Here is a 21,365-nt window from a genome sequence, read left to right on the forward strand (position 1 = left end):
CTTTTAGGAGTGTCTGTCTTCTGTGGATTTCATGAGGTTTTTTTTTTCTCTCCCGTTTTCTTCTAGAAAATTGTAAATTTGTAAATTTTTTAAAAATGGCAAAAATGATTTGGTTGTGAAAACCTGGTAGATACCAGAACACTCACAATCCTGTGCTAACAGGAAATTTGCCATAAATAATTATATATCTTTGCACTTCTCCTCCTCCTAGAACCTGAGGTAAAATCATCCCCAAAATACTCTTGAGTAACATGAGAGAGGAGAATCCCAGCAGGAGAAATTATAAACTCCAAGTAAAATTGTGTAACATTTCTTTTAATTTACTCAGGACAGAAGGGATGCTGGACAAAGTTTTACTTTCCGAAAATAAACTCATTTATCAATAAGCAGTAACTTGGTGATACCAAGGAGGTAATTTTGTCCTCATTACCTAATGCATGTTGTTTCAGACCTCTTTTGGCAGATGCAGGGTTTTTGTTTACCTGAGCAATCTATAGTATATATAAGAAAATATTTACTCAATAAAAAATATAGACTCAATTAGAGTATTTAAGAGAAGACTACTTAAAAAAAATCAACCACATACCATTTACTTTTCTGGATATGTGCCATTTATTTTTCTGAGTTCTGAAAATTACCTCTTGAATGTTGTTACTGCCAAGCTACTATAAAACTATGAATATTTTAATCACATAATATTTTACATTAAGACTGTTCTGGCACGCTCTCTGGCTGTTGGTGTCCTATTGAATCTGTGGTCTGTTTTGTGGCTTTTTGGTCCCATCCAGATCTAGCCATCTGATCAGCTCCTACAGCCTTAAGGATCAGGGAAGAGCGTATGGACAAACTGTTGAAAGGCCTTCTCTTCTGACCTCCTTCTAATAGTGGTTCAGAACATCTACCCTTTCTTTATTTTCCACTAGTGTTCCTTAGCTGCCTCCTCAATAAAAAAAATTAGTTCCAGTCACTTTTATTGTATTTTTTCATACGTCATATAATTCTTTCTAAAATGAAGATACATGTAAATCCTTGCTTTGTTAAAAGTCACACGTATATGGAGGTAGAACCATGAGAAAGTTGTATTAGGGAGCAAGAAGTCACAGCACAGAAATGTGTTGCAAGGTGGACTTTTTGCAGGGCAGAGTTATCTCTGCAAGTCCATATGAGTTGTCTCCAGTTTGTCCCTGTGTATGAGAATCTGCCGGACTTCATGAAATGCAGGTAAATCAGAGACTTAGCATGAAGGAGGGGACGATAAAGGAAGTTGGCACCACCAGGCTCCTATAGTGAGATTATGTACTGTAGTGGAATATCCTAAAATATTTGTATATGTGCCAGTAGCTTTTACTATTTTCAGTTTAATGTTTACAAGGCTGTAGGATTTTAATTTCCTGGGAGGTGAGGATCGTGCCTACGATAAATTTTGACATATGTAGCTTGTTTGTGTATATGTTTTTGACACTGTAATTAATACTTTCAGTTAAGAAGGGAGAGATCTGTGTTTTAGGAAATGAACTACTTCCCTTCTCTCATTCACTGTGTTTCTGTGGCTCTTACTTTCTTTAAGAAAGAAAATGCCCAAAGTGCCCGGCATATCCAGCATGGTGCCTAGGGCACAGACTGGTCCAAATAAATCATTCTGAATAAACACTTGAGTCATTTTTTTTTAATGCATTCTTTTTTTATATTCTTTTGCATTATAGTTTTTCATGGGATATTGAATACAGTTCTCTCCTGTACAGGAGCACCTGTTGTTCCTTGAGTCGCTCTTGAATTGCTCTTTTGCCTCAGATTTATCTCAGAGCTTCTGCTAATAAAGTGTAGTGTGTGTCACTGACTCTTAGCCTCATGTCCTCTCCTCTTCATTACCAAACATTTATCACCCAAAACACCACATTGATGGGTTTTAAGAAGGTTCTTAGAGTAATTGTGAAAGGTCCTGGGTTATTTTTCATACCTCACCTTACAATTCCATTGAATTAATTAGAAATGATTTGTGTTTTGTAGACTTCTGAACAAGAAACCAAAGGTCTTCCAAGTAAAAAAGGAATTGTACAGTCTATTGTTGGTCAAGGCTATCATCGTAAAATAGTTCTGGCATCACAGTCGATCCAGAATACTGTTTATAAGTAAGTATTTTGCAAAGAGAAAGCGTATGTATTTAATACTATTTCATAATAGTGTTATTTATTTAAAAATATGGTTGGAAATCACCTCATAGGAGGAGCCACTTTGTAACTAGATTTTATTGCTGCTGCAACAAATAGACTGCTATGCATCGGTCTGCAGCGAATGTTCTTTCATACATGATTTTGGTTTGTTATATCCATGGGTATTGAAGTTGTCCTACGAAACCCTGGTCTATTCAGTGCCATTATCCAGAATGTCCAGAAGAGGGCATCTTGTTGTTTCCTTTTTATATAGTTGATCACTGATGCTTTTCACTTAGTTATTATTTTCTCACAGTCCCAAAAGCTAATTCCTTAGTACTAGGAGAAAAAAGTACTATTATATATATCAACAAAGGTAATATAAAGCTGTCTCATGTAGAAGAGCTTTTCAGTTGAAGAACTTTTAAATATGAACATCTTTATCTCTTACAAAGATTCCAATTTGGAGTTGCTACTATTTCTAAAGTAGTAGGCTTTGTAAAAAAATTTCTGCTTTTGTCCAAAGTAAAATTGTTCACTGCCATTTAAAAGTTTTGTCAAAGTTTCAAAAACATATCTGGCACACAATATTTTGCTCTTTATTTCAACAGTAATACAGATTTCTTTCAAAGACAAGTTAAAACATCACTTCCCTACCATTTTAAAATTGTTACACCTTTTCACTTTTTTCTCCCTAATAAAGCTGATTCAGCTTGATATATAAAACCAACAGAAAATTATATAAAATCTCAACAAAGTTACAAGACGGATAACATTACTTTTTCAAAAGGTAACTGTAAATAAGATATTTTCAAAAGCAAACATCAACCAAAACAAAGCTCAGATGTGAAAATCTACTTTTTCCCTCCTTTCCAGTTCTGATTGTTTCTGTCCTGGCCTTCACTATGGTTTTTATTGTCTGTAACTCCTTTGTCAGATTAACACTGACATTGCAGGTATCCATCAAGTTGTCCCTGAAGTTCCATTCCAGTAGAAACAACATGGTATATAATGCATATACTTGCAATCTGTTGCTTATACTTTTTACATCTTATATACAGACATACCTCCCTTTATTGCACTTTGATATTGCTGAGTTGCACTTTGCAGATGTTGCTTTTTTTCCCCCACAAATTGAAGGTTTGTGACAGTCCTGAGTGGAGCAAGTCTAAGTCTGTTGGTGCCATTTTTCCAATAATAGTTATTCACTTCATAATCTGTGTGTCACATTTTGATAATTCTTGGCACTTTCTCAAACTTTTTCGTCATTATTTGTTATGGTGATCAGTGATCATCGATGGTACTGTTGCAAGAAGATTTTGACTTGCTAAAGGGTAGTGATAGTTAGCACTTAACAGTTAATATTAAGACAAGTACATTGGCTTTTTTTTTTTTTAGAGATGATGCTGTTGCAAACTTAATAGACCACAGCATAGTGTAGGCATTCCTTATATATCCAGTGGGAAACCAAAAAATTTGTGTGACTTATTTTATTGTGATGCTGTCTTTATTGTGGTCTGGAACCGAACCCATGATGTCCCCAGGGTATGCCTGCGTGATATTTAGGCTTTGGATTCTTTAGCATTCTAACTGCTTGTATTACCATTTCTACCTGTCCAAGGACAAAGCCTTTATTATTTAGTTACGTTGGTTTTATTCCTGATAATGGGGAAGTCTTATTTATTGTTGTCGTTTTGTTAGCTGACTTAGTTTTCTTTTCAGTGATGGACAGTCTTCAGCCATTCCTGTAGCCAGTATGGAGTTTGCGGCCATTTGTCTCCGAAATGCCTTGCTACTCTTACCTGAAGACCAGCAAGATCCGAAGCAGGAAAATGGATCTAAAAACAGTAATCAGTTAGGGGGCAACACGGAGAGCAGTGAAAGCAGCGACGCTTGCAGGTATTCCGACCACTTTGACCTCCCTCACTCAAGTCTGTGGGTCTTCATTAGTCAGCTTCCATCCAGTAGATAAATTCCTAAAATCTGCAGCCGGAATTTCCAAAGTTTTCTGTTTTGAGTAATAGGAAGTATGAATGTTTAAGTATTTCTGGGAAATTCCCTGGCGGTCTAGTGGATTCCAGCTAGAATCCACTGCCGAGGCCTGGGTTCAGTCCGTGGTTGGGGAACTATGATCCCACAAGCCACGCAGCTTGGCCAAATATGTGTGTGTGTGTGTGTGTGTGTGTGTGTGTTTTCTTTTTCTACGAGAGAAAAATAAGGTGAAGGCTAAGTGAGGAGAGAATCTTGAAAGAGAAAACTAGAAAGTAACAGCTTTTTGCTGCTATGGCGAAACATTGCAAGAAATCCTGTTGCTGTCAGAGATGGCTTTTTTTTTTTTAAAAAAAAACCTTTATTAAAATCAATACTTAAATCCCTAAAACTTCTCTTTTCTTATTATTTTGTGCCTTTTCTCTTAACATACTGTAAACCACTGACCTTCAGGGTATTTCTGGATAGTTCTGATTTTCTACATTAAATGAAATATTATGGCAATCTCTAGAAATTGGGGAGCTTCCCAGGTGACTAGGTGGTAAAGAATCAAAACACAGGTTCAATCCCTGAATTGAGAAGATCCCCTGGAGTAGGGAATGGCCACCCACTCCAGTATTCTTGCCTGGGACATTCCATGGCCACAGAAGCATGGCGGGCTACATTCCATGGCATTGCAAAGAGTCAGACACAAGTGGGTGACTAAGCAGTGAGCGCACAAAGATTGGGAGAATTTTATCTCGTGATAAAACAAACACTGTTATATGTAAAGAGCTCTTTTTTACATATGGCACCTTTAAACTCGAGTCTTCCATCTCAGCATCTTTTCTAAGATGCTAAAAATACAACGTTTATTATAGAAAATTGGGAACAAAAATTGTGAAATTTTTTTCCCTCCATCAAGGGGTTATGCTTTACTATAGTTGGTAAAAGACAACTAGAAAAATGAGAAATTTGTAAAAATACTGGAATGGTTTCCTTTGTATAGTAGAGATATTGTTTTCTGTTACAGATTTTGTAAAGCGGTAGGGGAAAGAAGCTAATACATGGTATAGCTTTTTTTTTTTTTTTTTTTAATTTCTTGGCTGCACTGTGGAGCATGTGGGATCCCAGTTCCCCAGCCAGGGATCGAACCTGTGTCCCCTGCATTGGAAACACGGAATCTTAACCACTGGACCACCAGAAAAGTCCCTCTGCCACAGCTTTAACATGTTAGTGATAGTGCATTACTAAGTATTTTTCAGTTTGATTCTTTTACACTTTTTTCATAAAAAATTGCATGAGAGTAGGGATAGGGAGATGAAACTGTATCAATATAAATATATTGTTTATTTGTGCTCTTCATAATTAGGACTCTATCTTTATTTTAGCAGTAAAAGCCATGATGGAGACAAATGCATTCCAGCTCCTCCTTCTTCCCCATTGAGAAAACAGGAGTTAGAAAACTTAAAGTGAGTATCTAAAGAAAATTAGCATCGCATTGGTCCTTCATTTTGTTAATATCATGAATTGCATTAAGTGTCAGATATTAAACCAACCTTTCAGTCTTGTGATTTAACCCTCCCAGGCAGGATGCATTGCCTTTTTAATAAACTGTTGGATTGAATCTTTTTGTGAGGAGTGTTTGCTTCCATGCTCACAAGGAAAGGTGGTCCATGCTTTTCATTCCTATAAATGTCTTGTTTAGGTTTTAGTTTCGGGGTTATACTGAACATATGAATGAGTTGGGAAGTAACTTCCTCTGTTTTGTGAAAGAGTTTATCTGATGTAGGTGCTGCTCCTTCCTCAAATGATTGATAGAATTCTCCAGTAAAACCATCTGAGCTAGGGTCTTCTTTGTGGGAAAGTTTCGATAGTGAATTTAAGTTTTTCAGTAGTTAAATGCTATTCAGATTTTCTATTTCATCTCTGTTAGTTTGGGTAAGTTATATTATTGCCTGTGTAGATTTATAAACACCATTATATTTGCTTTGAACAGTCATGTTTATATTGAAAGAAACAGAGCAATCTTCTATGGCTAACTACATGAGTACCATTTCCTGATGATTCTAATTTTTTTATAAAATCATTTCCCTTCGATCTGAAGATCTCCCATCATAGTTTTTCCTAAGGTTTTATGTTGTTTTGTTTGTTTCCTTTTTAAATCTAAAATTCTCTTCATTTCATCTTCATTCTTGGAGGATCTTTTCTTTGAATAAAAGTATTTTAGGTCTTGTTCTTGTTTTCAGTCAGCTTTTTCAAGACGTCACTGCATTATCTTCTGGCCTCCAGTGTCTGATCTCAGCCACTGTGTTAGAGGTGCCATTTTTCTGTCAACGTGGATTGTCTGTATTTCATTCATCAGTTAGACTAGGATGAATCTAAGTGGAGTTTTCTTTGTTTTTAACCTCCCTTGGTGTTAGCTGACTTTCTTAAATCTATAAATTTATCTTTCAACAAACTTGGGATATTTTTGACCATCATCTTTTTGTGTTTTGGATATAGGGTTAATGGTTCAGCGTCTCTTTAAGAATGATTTCAATAATAGGACTGCAAATTAAAATGGAATGAAAGAGCCATCATTGCTAATGTTTTCACCTACTACATTGCAAAAAGTGACAAGAGTACAGTTGAGACATATATTTCAGGTAGCATTGTAAATTTTTGGAAAACATTTCATTTCATCACATTCTTTCCAACAAACAGTGCTAATCTGGTGCTAGCTGCAGGGGAATCAGGTAAAAGAAAAGGCACTGCTCTTAGAAGCAGATGGCAAACACTTAGGAGAAAACGGCATTACTTAGGTAGGCCAGTTTACCAGGTGGTGGGATTTGGGGCGTGTCCTTTTTTCTTGTGATAATTTGATTACCCTAATAAGTGGGGAATGACTTTACTTTAAAATTTTACGTTTCTTTCAATCCAAGGTGTTCAATCTGATGCCAAAGTTTATTGATCACCTATGTTACTTTTACTGTGAACCTCCTGTTGGTAGTATTTACTGTTTTATTAAGGAAATTGACCTTTATCGTTTGTCATATAACACTGTTTCTGGTATTTAGTTATAAAACAGAGTTTCATTTCTTAAGTGTTGTATTTACCAATCTTCTTTACTTTTTTTTCCATTTTGTGCGATGTTCAGAAAGGCCTTCTTGCCTCCAAGATTTAAAGAATAATTTAGCCACATTTTTCTAGCACTTTTTGTTACACTGTCACAGCCACCAATCTAAATTTTTGTTTCATCTAGAATTTATTTTATATAAGCTTAATAATGTAAGGCTCTCTCCATGTTTCATGTAATCTTTCATAGTACATTTGACTAATTTCATTTACCTTTCCAAATAAAGCTTTGGACAGAGCTATAAAATGCTAAGATTTGTCTCTAAATAGTTTACAGTTACGTTTTTATAAAATAATATATATGTGTGTCTGCATGAAAAAAGTCTGGAGGGGAGCTGTGTCAGAACCTTCATAGTGGTGGGATAACTGACGATTTTTATTTTTTTACTGGAATATCTGTTTCTTCCAGCTTTTAAAACATGAAGTTACTCCATTAATCTTGCTGAGTCTCTTTGGAGGAAAGACTGGCCATGTGCCCTTTTCTGGTCATGTATCGTCAGATCAGCGTGTTGATGGCATGGCATTGCTGTCAGCGAGCTTAGGGCTCCAGGCACCCTGTTCAACAAAGCCACAGCCTGTTTTTTTGGCTGCGCTGGGTCTTTGTTGCTGCCCGTGGGCCTCCTCTGGTTGCAGCGAGCAGAGACTCCACACTAGTTGTGGTGTCTGGGCTTCTCTTGTGGGGCACAGGCTGAGTAGTTGTGGCTGACAGACTTATTCACCCAGACCAGGGATCGAACCTGTTCCGTGCCTCAGCAGGCAGATTCTTAATCACTGAACCACCAAGGAAGTCCAGACAGCAGCTTTTTATCTCTTTATTCTGTCAAGTTCCCACTTCGCAGTAATACAGCCTCTCTTTCCTGGGTTATGTATATGTGTACATTCCCACTGTATCTTATTTTCGGGAAGAAAGCATTAATCTTCTGATTATATGAAGAAAATCTAAACTCTCAAATTTAGTTAGAAATGAGCTGGTCATTTAAGGTTTTAGAAGCAGCTTGTTTTTTGTTTTTTTTTTAACTTAAAAGTAATTAAATGTTTTTTTCCAAAGTTTTATTTAAATTTTCTTGAATTCTTATTTCTTATATGAGTCAGAAGATAGCAAAAAAAAATAAAAAATACTATGACAAATTACTGGTGAAACAATGACAAACAAAATATACAAAAGAATATAGCTATGGAGTGAAATAAAATGAAATTTTAAAAAGAATCAAATTCCAACCATATAGCTAAAATAAACTCACTATATTGGATTTTTGTCCTGAGTGGAAATGTGAAAAAAACAAAGCAAATTAAGTAAAGCTAATCTAGGTTTGGTATAAAGTGAGCTGATGTAAAGGGGTGGATTGTAAATTTCAGCCAAGGCTGTATTTGGGAAAATGCTTTAAATTTGCCCCCCAGAAATGTACAGTTTTTCCCCCAATATGCCTGCTGTTTTCTACAGATGTCTGTGTTTATGGAGCCACCCACATTTCATATTTACCTCAGGGTTCCTCTGTCTTTAATAGGTTACTTTGTAGGGTAAAGAATCCAGGTAAGGTAAAGGCTCCGCAGTGTGAAGTAAATCTCGACCAGTCCTCTCCATTGGGCGGCAGCTCACCAGCTTCTTCTGTGTCCTTCCAGTGAGATTTCTCATTACCATCCCAGCATACATATATGGATTTTTACACCACAGCCATAGCGTTCCACACTGCTCTGTACCTTACTTTTCACATTTGACAATGCATCTGTAGAGATTGTATCAGTACAGAGCTTGGTTTCATTCTTTCTAATGGGTGCATACAGTTGCATTATACGGATGCATACAATTGCGTTATATGGATATGACTATTTAACATTGATTTATGTTTAGTTATAATGTTGTCAGTCTTTGCTGTTATAAATAATGTTGCAGTGACTATTGTTGTATACAGTTAAGAGGAATCCTTAATGATGAAGGTATTTGCAGCAATATTTAAGTTGGATTTAATTTTTACAAATTTATTTGAATGAGCCCTAATCTTGGGATTGCTTTATGTGTGCATGTAATTTAAGACGTTTCTGATCCCACACTGGTTGAACAGCTACAGAGTTGTGTAATTTAAATTTACTTTCTGTAAGTGGCACTAAAAGAGAGACGGGTATGTGGAGGGTGGCATTCATCCCCTCAGAGAGTGTTGTGCCTTTCACAACTGTTTGCTTTCCACACATCCTAACAGGGGGATTGGTGGTTTTCAGAGAGAGAAAAAAAATTACTTCCCTGTTTTTGTGGATAGGGACAGAGGGTCTCCATAGGGAATTCCATCATCATAAAGTGAGGTAAGATGGGTTTGCTGATACATACTAACCTTTTTTTCTTATGGAGCAGATGGGAGAAAGGAAATGGAACAAGATGGAAGGAGCCTTAGGGTAGATTTATAAAAAGAACTGCTGGACAAGGACAGTAGTAACCGTAATGTGGAGACAAATGGTGTGGGGGAAGGAGTCGTAAAAGACTTGTGTCGTAATTTTCAAAGCTATAAAAGCTCCCGGCGTAGTTGGGTGTGTTAGAGGGCAGTTCGGTGGCAGCAGCCAGCTGTCTTCTGCAGAAAGGAGGAGCCTGAGCACATTGGTTCTCTGTTGAGATCCTGGAATTGTCAGAGATTTTTATCTGTTTCTGGCCTGAATTCATTTGTGTGATTGGAAATATGTATAAGGAGTGCATAGTTTAGTTTTTATGGACTGTTATATTTGACCCCTCTGTGCTCTAATACCCAAGACACCAATGCAAAACCTCATTTCCTCTTTGCCAGCATAACTAATATGCAGTAAATTATCATGACTGTTCTAATGACCACTTCTTACTGTATGGATTCAGAGTTTCTTGACTAGTTTCCTTTTTTTTTTTTTTCGTTTGTACATGAATGAAGATTGGTTCCCCCAAAAAATCATTCTAACCAAGTTACAGATATATTTTCAGAAGGCATAGGATACATGAAGCAATTGTGAGGTTCTGTATTAAAATCAAGGTAGCTTTCAGAAAAAAAATTCTCAAAATTAAAACAGAAATTTATCCCCCAAGCAGGAAAAAGTCTAAGAAATTAATAGTTTGATCATGAGGCTGAAACAAATTTAGAGATATTGATACATTGGGTCAAGAAGGCATATATATAATGACACTGTAAGAATATTCCTTTATTTCCTGAACCACCCAAAGCAAAGCCATTGGTTTCATACAAGTAAGAATACATATGCACAGACACGCATACTTAGTCTCCTTGCAGTCTTGTTAAAGAAGTACTCTGACTTAACATTATTTAAATGAAAGGTGATTCCATTTCTCAATTTTTGTCTGAGAGAAATGAAAATTTGTCCACATGAGAATTTTAAAGCAGCTTTACTTTTGATAGACAAAAAGTTAGAAATAGCCTCGGCATGTATCAGTGGGAGATTGGCTTAACTAAATTGCTGGCTAGGAGTTCCCTAGTGGTCCGGTGGCTGGGACTTCAAGCTTCCATCGCAAGGGGCAAGTGTTTGATCCCTGGTCGGGGAGCTAAGATCCCACATGCCACTCAGTGCAACCGAAAATTTTTTTAACATAAGTAGAGACTTCCCTGGTGGTCCAGTGGCTGAGACTCCACACTCCCAGCGCAAGGGGCCCAAGTTTGATCCCCTGGTCAGGGAACTAGGTCCTGTATGCCGAAACTAAAGATCCCACATGCCCCAGGTAAGATCGAGTGAGGCCAAATTAAATTTTTTTTTTTAAGAAATAAATAAATTACAGGCCACTCTGTATATTGGAATACTACTCAGCTGTAAAAAGGAACAAGCTACTGAGGCACACTAGTCAACATGATGTAAATCTCAAAACATTTTGTTTCTTCTTTTACTCAGTGTAAGGTACGTACTGTATGATTCTATTTATACCATTTGTACGATAGGCAGAAGCTATACTAACTTATGTTCATAGAAATCAGAACAGTGTCTAGGGAATTGACTGGAAGGAATCTATCTTTCTGGTATGAAAGAAATATTCTGTATCTTAATTGGACTGGTGGTTACATGTATATGTTCAAACTTACCAAGCTGTACATTTAAGATGATATATTTTAAGATGATATAAAAATCATACCTAACTTAAAATGTTTTAAGAAATTTTGAAAATTTTCAAAGTTCATATAACTCTAAATATATTCTTTGGGGAAATACAATTAACCATTAATGATTCATAAATGGTCAGTTTCTCTGACATATCACTCATGGGGTGACATGTGGATAATGGCGTTTTAACAGCAACAAAAAACTCTCCTTGTATTTTACGTGTATTCCTTAGACCCTAAAGCCTCAGTATCTAAAATCACAATCACTCATCACTGGGCCCTGAGCACATGGGACATGGCTTGTGAAAGGTACACAGTTGAGATGTATGATACACACCAATTTCACAACTTCTAAAATTGTAATATATGTCAGTAATGTTTTGTGTTGATTATGTTGAAATGACAGTTTAGATATATTGGGTTAATTTTAAAATAATGAAATTAATTCCACCTGTTTTGTTTTGTTTTTAATGTGTCTACTAGAAAATATAAAATAACACTTATGGCCCCGATTACATTTCTCTTGGACAGTGCTGCCTCCAAGGTTTTAGAACCACTTGAAGTATTTGTATTTTTTGATACCTGGTTTTTACTGGTGTGTGATACTGTTCCTATGCCAGTTTTCTCACACATGCCACAAAATTTAGGCGAGTGTTTCATCAGAAAAATTCATCTTTAAAAGGCCTAACTCCCAAGTGACTCTCATAGTGCAAAAACATGTACAGGGTTGATATTTTGGCCATATGCTTTGATTTAAATATTAATGTTGCCACGTGCATTTGGGAGATAATGATTTTCTTACACACTGTACACACCCAATATATTATAAGGGTTGACTTTTTAAGTCAAACATTCATTGACTATCACTGATAAATTGGCTGAGCAGTAAAGAATCTGCCTGCAGTGCAGGAGTCGAGGGTTCAGTCCCTGGGTCGGGAAGATCCCCTGGAGAAGGAAACGGCAACCCACTCCACTGTTCTTGCCTGGAGAATCCCGTGGATGGGGGAGCCTGGGAAGCTACAGCCCATGGGGTTGCAAAGAGTCGGACATGACTTAGCAACTAAACAACAAAATAACTGATAACATATTTTTAAAACAGCCATATTGAGATATGATCCACATACCATACAATTCACCTGTTTAAAGTGTACATCCCATGATTGTTGGTTTATTCACAGCATCGTGCAGTCATCACCCAGTCAATTTCAGAACCCCGCACCCTTTGGCTGTAACCCCTTTCTCTTCAGTCCACTCCCCAGCCTTAATCAGTCCACTTTCTGTCTCTATAGATTACCTGTTTTGCACTTTCCCGTGAATGGGATTATGTAATATGCGGGTTTTATGACTGGCTGCTTTCACTTACAATAATGTTTTCAAGGTTCATTCAAGTTGTTGCCTGTATCAGTATTTCATTCGTTTTTATTTCTGAATGATATTCCGTTGTATGGATATACCACATTTTGCTTATTCATTCATTTTGGGTTGTTTCCATCTTTAGGCTACTAGGAATAACGCTGCTCTAAACATGCATGTCCAAGTCTCTGTGTAGACATGTTTTTGTTTTTCTACCTAGAAGTGGGATTGCTGGGTCCCATGGTAACTATCTAATTATTTAAGGAGTAACCAGACTGTTCTGTAAAGTGGCTGCCCCGCTTTTACAATCCCACCAGCCGTGTATGAGAGTGGCAATTTCTTCACATCCGCACCAGCACTTGTTGTTCATCTTTTTTATCATATGGATACATTGTCGTGGGTGTGAAGTGGTATCTCACTGTGGCTTTGATTTGCATTTCCCTGAAACCTAATGATGTTGAGCATCTTTTCATGTGCTTATTGGACATCTGTATCTTTTTCTTTAGAGAAATGTTTATTGAAATACTTTGTCTATTTTTTAAAGGGGTTAGTTGTCTTTTTTATTATTGAGCTGTAAGAGTTACTTATATATTCTAGGTCCAGGGTCCTTATAAGATATATGACTTGTAAATATTTTCTCCAATTCTGTCTGTTGTCTTTTCAGGTCTTTTGCAGGTGTTTTTGAATCACAAATATTTTTCATTTTGATAAAGTTCAATTTATGTTTTATTCTTTTATTGACCGTACTTCTCATGTCATATCGAAGAATCCTCTGCCAAATCCAAGGTCATGAGATTTACCCATGTGTTTTCATCTAAGAGTTAAATAATTTTATTCAGCACTTACATGTAGGTCTTTGATCCATTTTGAGTTAATTTTTCTATATGATATGAGGTAAGGGCTCAACATATTAATCCTTTTGCATAGAAGTATCTTATTAATGGGTTTCCCTGGTAGCTCAGACAGTAAAGAATCCACCTGCAGTGTGGGAGACCTAGGTTTGATCCCTGGGTTGGGAAGATCCTTTGGAGGAGAGCATGGCAACCCACTCCAGTATTCTTGCCTGGAGAATCCCATGGACAGAGGAGCCTGGCGGGCTACAGTCCATGGGGTCGCAAAGAGTCAGACATGACTGAGCGACTAAGCATATCTTATTAATAGTAAAGAGAGAAGTCCACAAGGTTAGTCACATTAACATTTTATTGTTGCGTGCTATTTTAATAACTGTCATGGGTATGTACAAAGTATTATATGTTGCATATTACAGGACATTTTTGTTATTCATTCTGAGATTGTGATACTAGCAAACTTTTGATTTCTTAAAGATAAATTAGAGGCTTCTGTAGAACCTGGAAAAAAGTATAACAGAACTGGGAAAGGGCAAGAAATAATGTTGGGGCCAATATGGGAAATGTCTGTATGAGAAAATCGGAGCAAAGAAAATAAAAATGAAATTTCAATGTCTTTTTTTTTTTTTTTTTTTTGCTGAAACAGTTAATTTCAATCTTTTTTTTTTTTTTTAGTAAGAGGCTCAAAATGGATAAAAGGAAATGTTCAGACCAAATTTAACTCGGCCCAGTTATTCCACAAGTATAAATTATGGAACCTTAATTAGTTCTTATAGACTTCTGATGTGACACCCAGTGAATTATTTCCCATTCAGTTAAAAGGGACCTCCCATGGCCCAGTGTTTATAAAAGAAGATGAGCCAAACAAATGGTGGATAACATAAATATCACAGGCAGTTTTAGTGTACTTAAGGAATCCTATTTCTTTTGGTCTTAGCCAAGTACTTCTATTGTAGTGGGAGAGACATACCTAAAACAAGATCGTGGCTAATAATCTCCTGACTCTCATTTTGCTCTAGTTAGGGACTCAGCCCCAATTCAGTCTTTTAACTGGGTCTGATCCTCCTGAAACGTGTTCATCTAGTAAACCCCTCCAAGGAAGGGAACCTGCCTGTGGGACCCATCCTTCATCTTATCAGCAGCTTGTCTTCGCATAGCACGATTCACATCTGAGTCCCAGGACCCCATTTAGATGAATGGTGATCAAATTAATCACAAGCCAGGGTTGGGATAATTCTTCAGTGGTCTCCCACTCTGGAGAAACCCCACAGGGCTCCTGCTGACTTTGGACAAATCGTTTAACCCATTTGGGCCTTTCTTTCCTCTTCTGTCAAGTTGGATTGAGTGATTTTACAGTCCTGCCCATGCATAAGATGCTGTGTCTATGATGGTTGCATTTTATTTGCTGCCTGGGGTAGGACTGGATTCCTTGAGATGCTAGATTTGGTTGAAAAGGAAAACTTCCTCAGCTTTTTTGAGCTGGCCTTCTCTTGGTATTGGATTTGGGGTGTGTTTATCAGTAAGGCTCTTAGTAACGGAACAGTTATTAGAAAGCGAAATGTTTACAGAAGACATGAAGCTTCAAATTTTAAGAGCTGGAGTTGACACATTTAACATTTTCTAGATTTTTGTAGGTAAATGGAAACAGTTTGAAATGTACATTTAAAAAAATTTTAAATCCAGTACCATATTCAATTTGTTAGAAGAAATTCTTTATAGGATGTTTTGAGCCAATTTTTCAAATAATGTGTGTTATGAGGTCACTTTGTGAATTTATTTACCTTTGATAAATGGTGACTGACTGTACTTACCCCCAGTGTAGCCTCTTTTGAGGTGGGTTGAGCTGTTTGCCAACAAAGGTCCGTCTAGTCAAAGCTGTGGTTTTTCTAGTAGTCATGGATAGATGTGAAAGTTCGACTGTAAAGAAAGCTGAGTGCCATAGAATTGATGCTTTTGAACTATGGTGTTGGAGAAGACTCTTGAGAGTCCCGTGGACAGCAAGGAGATCCAGCCAGTCCATCCTGAAGGAAATCAGTCTTGAATATTCATTGGAAGGACTGATGTTGAAGCTGAAACTTCAATCCTTTGACCACCTGATGTGAAGAACTGACTCATTGGAAAAGACCCTGATGCTGGGAAAGATTGAAGGCAGGAGGAGAAAGGGATGACAGAGGATGAGATGGTTGGATGGCATCACCGACTCCAAGGACATGAGTTTGAGTAAGCTCCGGGAATTGGTGATGGACAGGGCGGCGTGCTGCAGTCCATGGGGTCGCAAAGAGTCAGACACGACTGAATGACTGAACTGACTTTGCTGTTTCAGGCACCTGGTTTAGATTCATTTTACCCACGGACTATATGGCTTGACACATTTTAATGCTCAGTCTTAAATGGCTTGTTGCTGTAGTTTGGTCCTTTAAGGAAAACATTTTCCCCGTGTGTCTCCTTTCTTTGATCTTCTTTTCTGTTCTGTTCTTTACCAAGGGTTGGCGTTCTGTGGCTCTAGGGCCAGCTCCTCCAGCGTGTGGAGGGTCGCATGGGATCCCCCACGGCGGAGGGGCGCGCGGCAGGGCGGGGGAAGCCAGCATGTCCCTTCCCCTGAGGTGTAGTTCTTCCAGTCTGATGACCTGTCAGATCCACTGAGCCGTTGGTCAAGCAGATCGGACAGTGACTCGAGGAAGTGGTGGGGCAGGGTGGGGCGGGGCGGGGGGTGATGTCAGTATTTCAAGTTGCAGCTATCAGAAGTGAAGTGATTTCTCCAGAGACAAGCGTGTTTCTGGTGTGACCAGTTTGCAGGAATTACGCAGCGTGGAGTGTTGTCTCCCAAGAGGAAATGGAGGGTGAGCGAGAGGGTGGTAAGAGATCCCTTAGGGTGGGTGGGAAGGCACTCAGAGAAGAGGAGTATGAATGTTAGTTTTAGTTTCATGCGAGGAAACGTACTTTAATGTGATGACTCTTGAGCAGAGAGTTTTGCATTCACATATTCAAGTTTTTTTTTTTTCCAAGTATTTTTTAATAGGGAACTTGCTTTAACAGTAGAATCTTTCACCCTGTTCCAATTTGATACGGTGTCTCATGGGGAAAAAGGTAAAAACTGAGGAAAACCAGTTTTTACCTCGTACATAATTATAGTTTGAGAAGCAGAATCCTGCTGCAAGTCTTACATGACTGATTTCTGGACCCAAAGTGGGCTTGACAGTGGGCTGGAGCAGTAATAGCCCCCCTACTGTCAGGAGAGGCCAGGGCAGGCTTTTCCCAGCACGCCTGCCCGAGGCGAGGCCTGTCCTAGACTCTGGCCCTGGAGCCTGTGTCTGGGAGCCGGAGAGGAGTCGGCTTCATCAGCAAGGTGGCCTGCCGCCTGGGCAGGTGGGCGTCTGGGGGCCTGGAGAGGTAGATGGACAATGTTGAAAGCTATGACTCTTAACAGTGATGGCCTGTTAAACACCTACGCAGACACTGAGAAATTGCTCCAGCCTTTGTGTAGAAAACAAAAGAGGCAAGCTTCTTCTGCTTTTAAGGAGCTTATGTTTTGCTCTGGCCTTTGGCAAGAGTCACAGATGGAAACAGATATTCAGTTGTGTGACTGTCATTCAAGTAGCTGTGAGTTGATGATGGCCTAGGGCCTCTAGAGACCTAGGCCTTTATTTTTTATTTATTTATTCTTGACTGCACTGGGTCTTCATTGCTGCACACGCACTTTCTCTAGCTGCGGCAAGCAGGGGCTGTGCCCTAGTTGTGGTGGGAGGACTTCTCTTGTTGCCGAGCACTGGCTCCAGGGTACACAAGCTTCAGTTGTTGTGGCACCTGGGCTTAGTTGCCCCATGGCATGTGGGATCTTCCCAGGCCAGGGATCGAACCAGTGTCCCCTGCATTGTGGCACCTGGGCTTAGTTGCCCCACGGCTTGTGGGATCTTCCCAGGCCAGGGATCGAACCAGTGTCCCCTGCATTGCAAGGCAGATTTTTAACCACTTAGACCACCAGGGAAGCCCAAGACACAGACCTTTAAAAGTGATTCTTTTTCTTCATAAGCAATGCATATCTGACTGATAAAGGAATGCTTATTGCCATTCAAAAATAAGACTATAAATAAACCAAAAGAGGAAATTAAGTCACCCTAATCTCATCACACAGAGCTAACCACTGAAGTGCTCCTGGAAATAGGAGATAACTAGCCAATGCCTCCCTCCTTTGGGCCCTGGAGTCTTCCATCACAGAGGACTCCCCCTGGGGGTCATCGCCACGGGATGGCCTTGTTGTGAAGACAGCGGTTGGACACATGAAGATGACTGTAGGCTTGTCAGGAAAATCCCTTTGGTAATGACACTACTTGCTGCTTTTAAGTGACTCTCTTGTATGAACAGGGTTTAGATTTTAAACTATGTGCTCCGTAACAAAATGTAAACTTGTAATGTTTCAATTAAATTCTGTTTTCTTCCTGTTTAAAAAGGCGGATTATGGGACTTCGCTGGCGGTCCAGTTGTTAAGGCTCCACGTTCCCAATGCAGGGACTGCAGGTTCTGTCCCTGGTCGGGGAACTAAGATCCCTCGTGCCACACGACACAGCCAAAAAGTAAAAAGAACAATAATAAATGATAAAAAGTTAGGTTGCATGTGTGTGCATAATTATGTATGCACTAGAAAAATCATAATATAATCTATTCTTTATACTTTTATTTTTAGGGCAGTCTTATGAACTGACAAAGAAGCAGCGTGATAGTGTGGGAAGACCCATGAATGGGGAGTCCGTGGTGCTGACTCTTTGTCCTGACCCTAGACATATGCTCCAAGCTGGAGAATACATTTAGCCACTCTGGATCTGAGTTTCCACTTTGTCATGAAACAAGGACCCACACTAGGCAGTCTTCTCGCCCTTATCGTCACAGCCTCAGGCCATAAATCTTTCCTCGTACCAGTCTACTATTCTGCATTGTTAGGGGTTGAGGGGCTGCTTTTCCTTTAGTGGACAATTTTCTAAGGTTCCAGCAATCAGGACTGAGGCAGTGAGGAGGAAACAGGCTGCTTCTGAATTTGCCCGCCTGTGGTTTTACCAGAGGGGCATTTCTAGTCAGAGAATTTCAGAGTATTAGAGAACTGTGTTGCTAGGATGGCCCCATTCTTCCCAGACTGAAATTACACCCGGAGTGCACTTCATGATATACATATGTATTGTAATTTGTAAACATAACTCAGAACCCCGTATCTAATGTCAGGTCATTTGTGGTTGGCCATTCAGACCTCATTTCTATTTGACAAGGGTTTATTTTAAGATTGCTTTGTGGAGCGGTTGTTTAACATTCAAATGATCTATTAGTGTCAAGTCTTTAGCTAGACTCCTTTTAAATGAGCTGCCCGTTAAGTAGAAAACCAAACAGAAGTTTACGTTTCCAGCCCAACCTAGCAAAATCAGTGTAACTTACATTTTTTATCTTCACATTTATTCATCCTTTTTTTTTTGTCTTGAATATTCATTTAGGATAATAGTACCTATGTGAATGAAATTCTTTTAGTTACTGTTGATACTGTGGCTTAGCAAAAGCTGTAGACTTCTTAATAGTTTCAGAGAAGAACGCTTTACAGTAAGCTTAGCTTACTGTAAAAAATGGATTTTTTTACATCCGAAAAAATGGATTTTTCGGTAAGTTAATTGTTTCTTAGCAGAGTCGCAAATGTGCTTCCATAGCTTTATTTCTAGGATATTAAAAGAAATGTTCTATGGGAGTAAGTTCCCACTAGGCAATTAACATTTTTTTTTTACAGGCTAAGTATACATTGTTAACTCCAGTGGGTTATTTTGTGGGAGATGGGATGGAAGCCAAAGATGATTTAGGTCAACAGCTAAACTGAGCCTCAGGTGGTGGTTTTTACATCATTCTAATTCTTAGCATTAGCACCGTGGCTTCCGCTCTCCTTGCCTGGCGTCCAGGTTGCCACAGCTGGCAGTCCGGGCCCTCCTTTCCTGTGTAACAGACTTCATCCTCACCACCTGTGACTCGGGGCTCCTCGGCCTGCGCCTTTTGTCTTCCAGATGCTCCATACTCGCCTGCAGTGCCTACGTGGCTCTGGCTTTGGGTGATAACCTCATGGCTCTGAATCACGCAGATAAACTTCTTCAGCAGCCCAAGCTGTCAGGATCTCTGAAGTAAGTGTGACTCTCCCTTTGTGTTTGTTTTGTTTGGAGGGTTCCCGTGAGTCTGTGGTGCGTATTGCCTCTCGGACTTCCCCGGTGGAATGTAAATTATCTTAGGGAAAGCAAAAACGTTCCTTAATTTGCTAATTTTTTGTGTTTGGTAGTGAAACTTTTTTTCACTTGTTGTACCTCGAGGGTTATTGGAAACGGCATTTGCCATACTGTGCATGAGGGAGCAGAAACTCTGGACCCTGTTTTCTGGGTCTGAGGGGGCACATTATCACATACTAGCTCCCAAAACAAGCTGAGTCCTCGGTGAAAAGACCCACATGAAAAGGAGTTTGGTCAACAGGATAAATCTGCTTTGAATTTAAAATATTTTACCAAACAGCTGCACCATTTCCAGAGAACATGAGTCTTATTTAAACTCTTCAGATGCCTCTTCAATATTAATGTCATTGTCACTCTAAAATTTTCTAAAGCACATCATCTTTTCTTTTATGAAAATTGAGTAACATGCAGCATTCTTTGAATCTTTGTATGATGCTGATGCTGGAAATTTTACCCAAGACCATGGGTACTCTGCATAACATCAGGACAGTTGTTTTTACACCCTTCCTTTATGTACATAGTTACAATTTCCAAAATACCTTCTTTTCCCTTGCAGTGGCCTTTGTTTATAACATGCAACACTTAGAACTGTGAGGTCATACCCTGAGGAACAGTTCTGTAAATGTTTATTTTTGCCTTTTATAAAGGTATTACTTTATACAAGCATCTAAAGTTAACATCGATTGGGACTTCCCTGGCGGTCCAGTGGTTAACACCCTGTGCTTCCATGACAGCGGGGCACAGATTCGATCCCTGGTCAGGGAACTAAGATTCTATAGGCTGCACAGTGAGCCCCCACCCCCACCACCCCCCCAGAAAAGAGCATCCAGGAACATAGAGACTTTGTCACTATTCACGTATGAGAGCTCTTGCTCTCCTGTGAGAAAATCTCATCGACTCTCCAGGCCTGGAGGGTCCTGGGCTTGAGATCAAGGCAGTCGAGTTGCCTCTAAGGCACCTTCCCGTGGCCCAGCGCTGAGAAGTACCAGCCAGGAACCTTGGCCTGCGCCTACCAGACGCCTGCTGCTCAGACTGTGCTGTGCCTGGCCATCGGTAGTGCAGAGTTTTGTTATGAAACACAAATCCTCGCTGCTTTTTTTTTTTAATTCTTTGACTGACATGGTCATCACTGTTGTCAAATAAACCTAGTTAGATTCTTTCCTTGGCATTTGTGGGGGGGTTTTCAACCTCCTTTATCAGCTTCTTTCCTCTGAACATCAAAGCAACAACATTCTTGGGTTTTATGATTTCTTGAGGGACTGGCCAAGCCATGTCTGATCATTTCATGTGTAATTCTCTGTAACCATTCTATCCTCATCTTTGGTTCCTAATCACTAGCCAGAACCTGCATCTCTGCAGTGAGGATAAGCCTTTCTGCCTTAGACAGCCCAGATACCACAGTGACTTTACCTTCATGTACTCGTCCGAAGATCTGGGCTTTGAGCGTCATGAGGCATTTATTTTATTTTATTTTTTTTTAAGTAAAGTCACAGAATTTGAAGTGGTTTGAAGTGGTTCTCTGAATTTGTATGTTTATGGGTGGGAGGGGGGTATTTTTATGTTTTTATTTTTTTGGCCTTGCCAGGGCATGTGGGTTCTCAGTTCCCTGACCAGGAGTCGAATCTGCACCTCCTG

General features: G+C 39.1%; 1 protein-coding gene across 3 annotated transcripts in view; it reads left to right on the forward strand.

Annotated features, from left to right (window-relative positions):
- CNOT10 (CCR4-NOT transcription complex subunit 10) overlaps positions 1-21,365 on the forward strand; it is a 58,245-nt gene that overhangs the window by 30,621 nt on the left and 6,259 nt on the right. For 2 of the 3 annotated variants that reach the window (XM_020905924.2, XM_020905922.2), the window contains exons 11-14: positions 2,008-2,129; positions 3,873-4,049; positions 5,510-5,590; positions 19,518-19,631. In XM_020905924.2, coding sequence (XP_020761583.1) covers positions 2,008-2,129; positions 3,873-4,049; positions 5,510-5,590; positions 19,518-19,631 — 494 coding nt within the window. The remainder of the gene's footprint in view (positions 1-2,007; positions 2,130-3,872; positions 4,050-5,509; positions 5,591-19,517; positions 19,632-21,365) is intronic. The other variant, XM_070455307.1, reaches the window with a different exon arrangement.

Source organism: Odocoileus virginianus, chromosome 26 (genome assembly GCF_023699985.2).
Source record: "Odocoileus virginianus isolate 20LAN1187 ecotype Illinois chromosome 26, Ovbor_1.2, whole genome shotgun sequence".
In the NCBI taxonomy this organism is placed as follows: domain Eukaryota; kingdom Metazoa; phylum Chordata; class Mammalia; order Artiodactyla; family Cervidae; genus Odocoileus; species Odocoileus virginianus.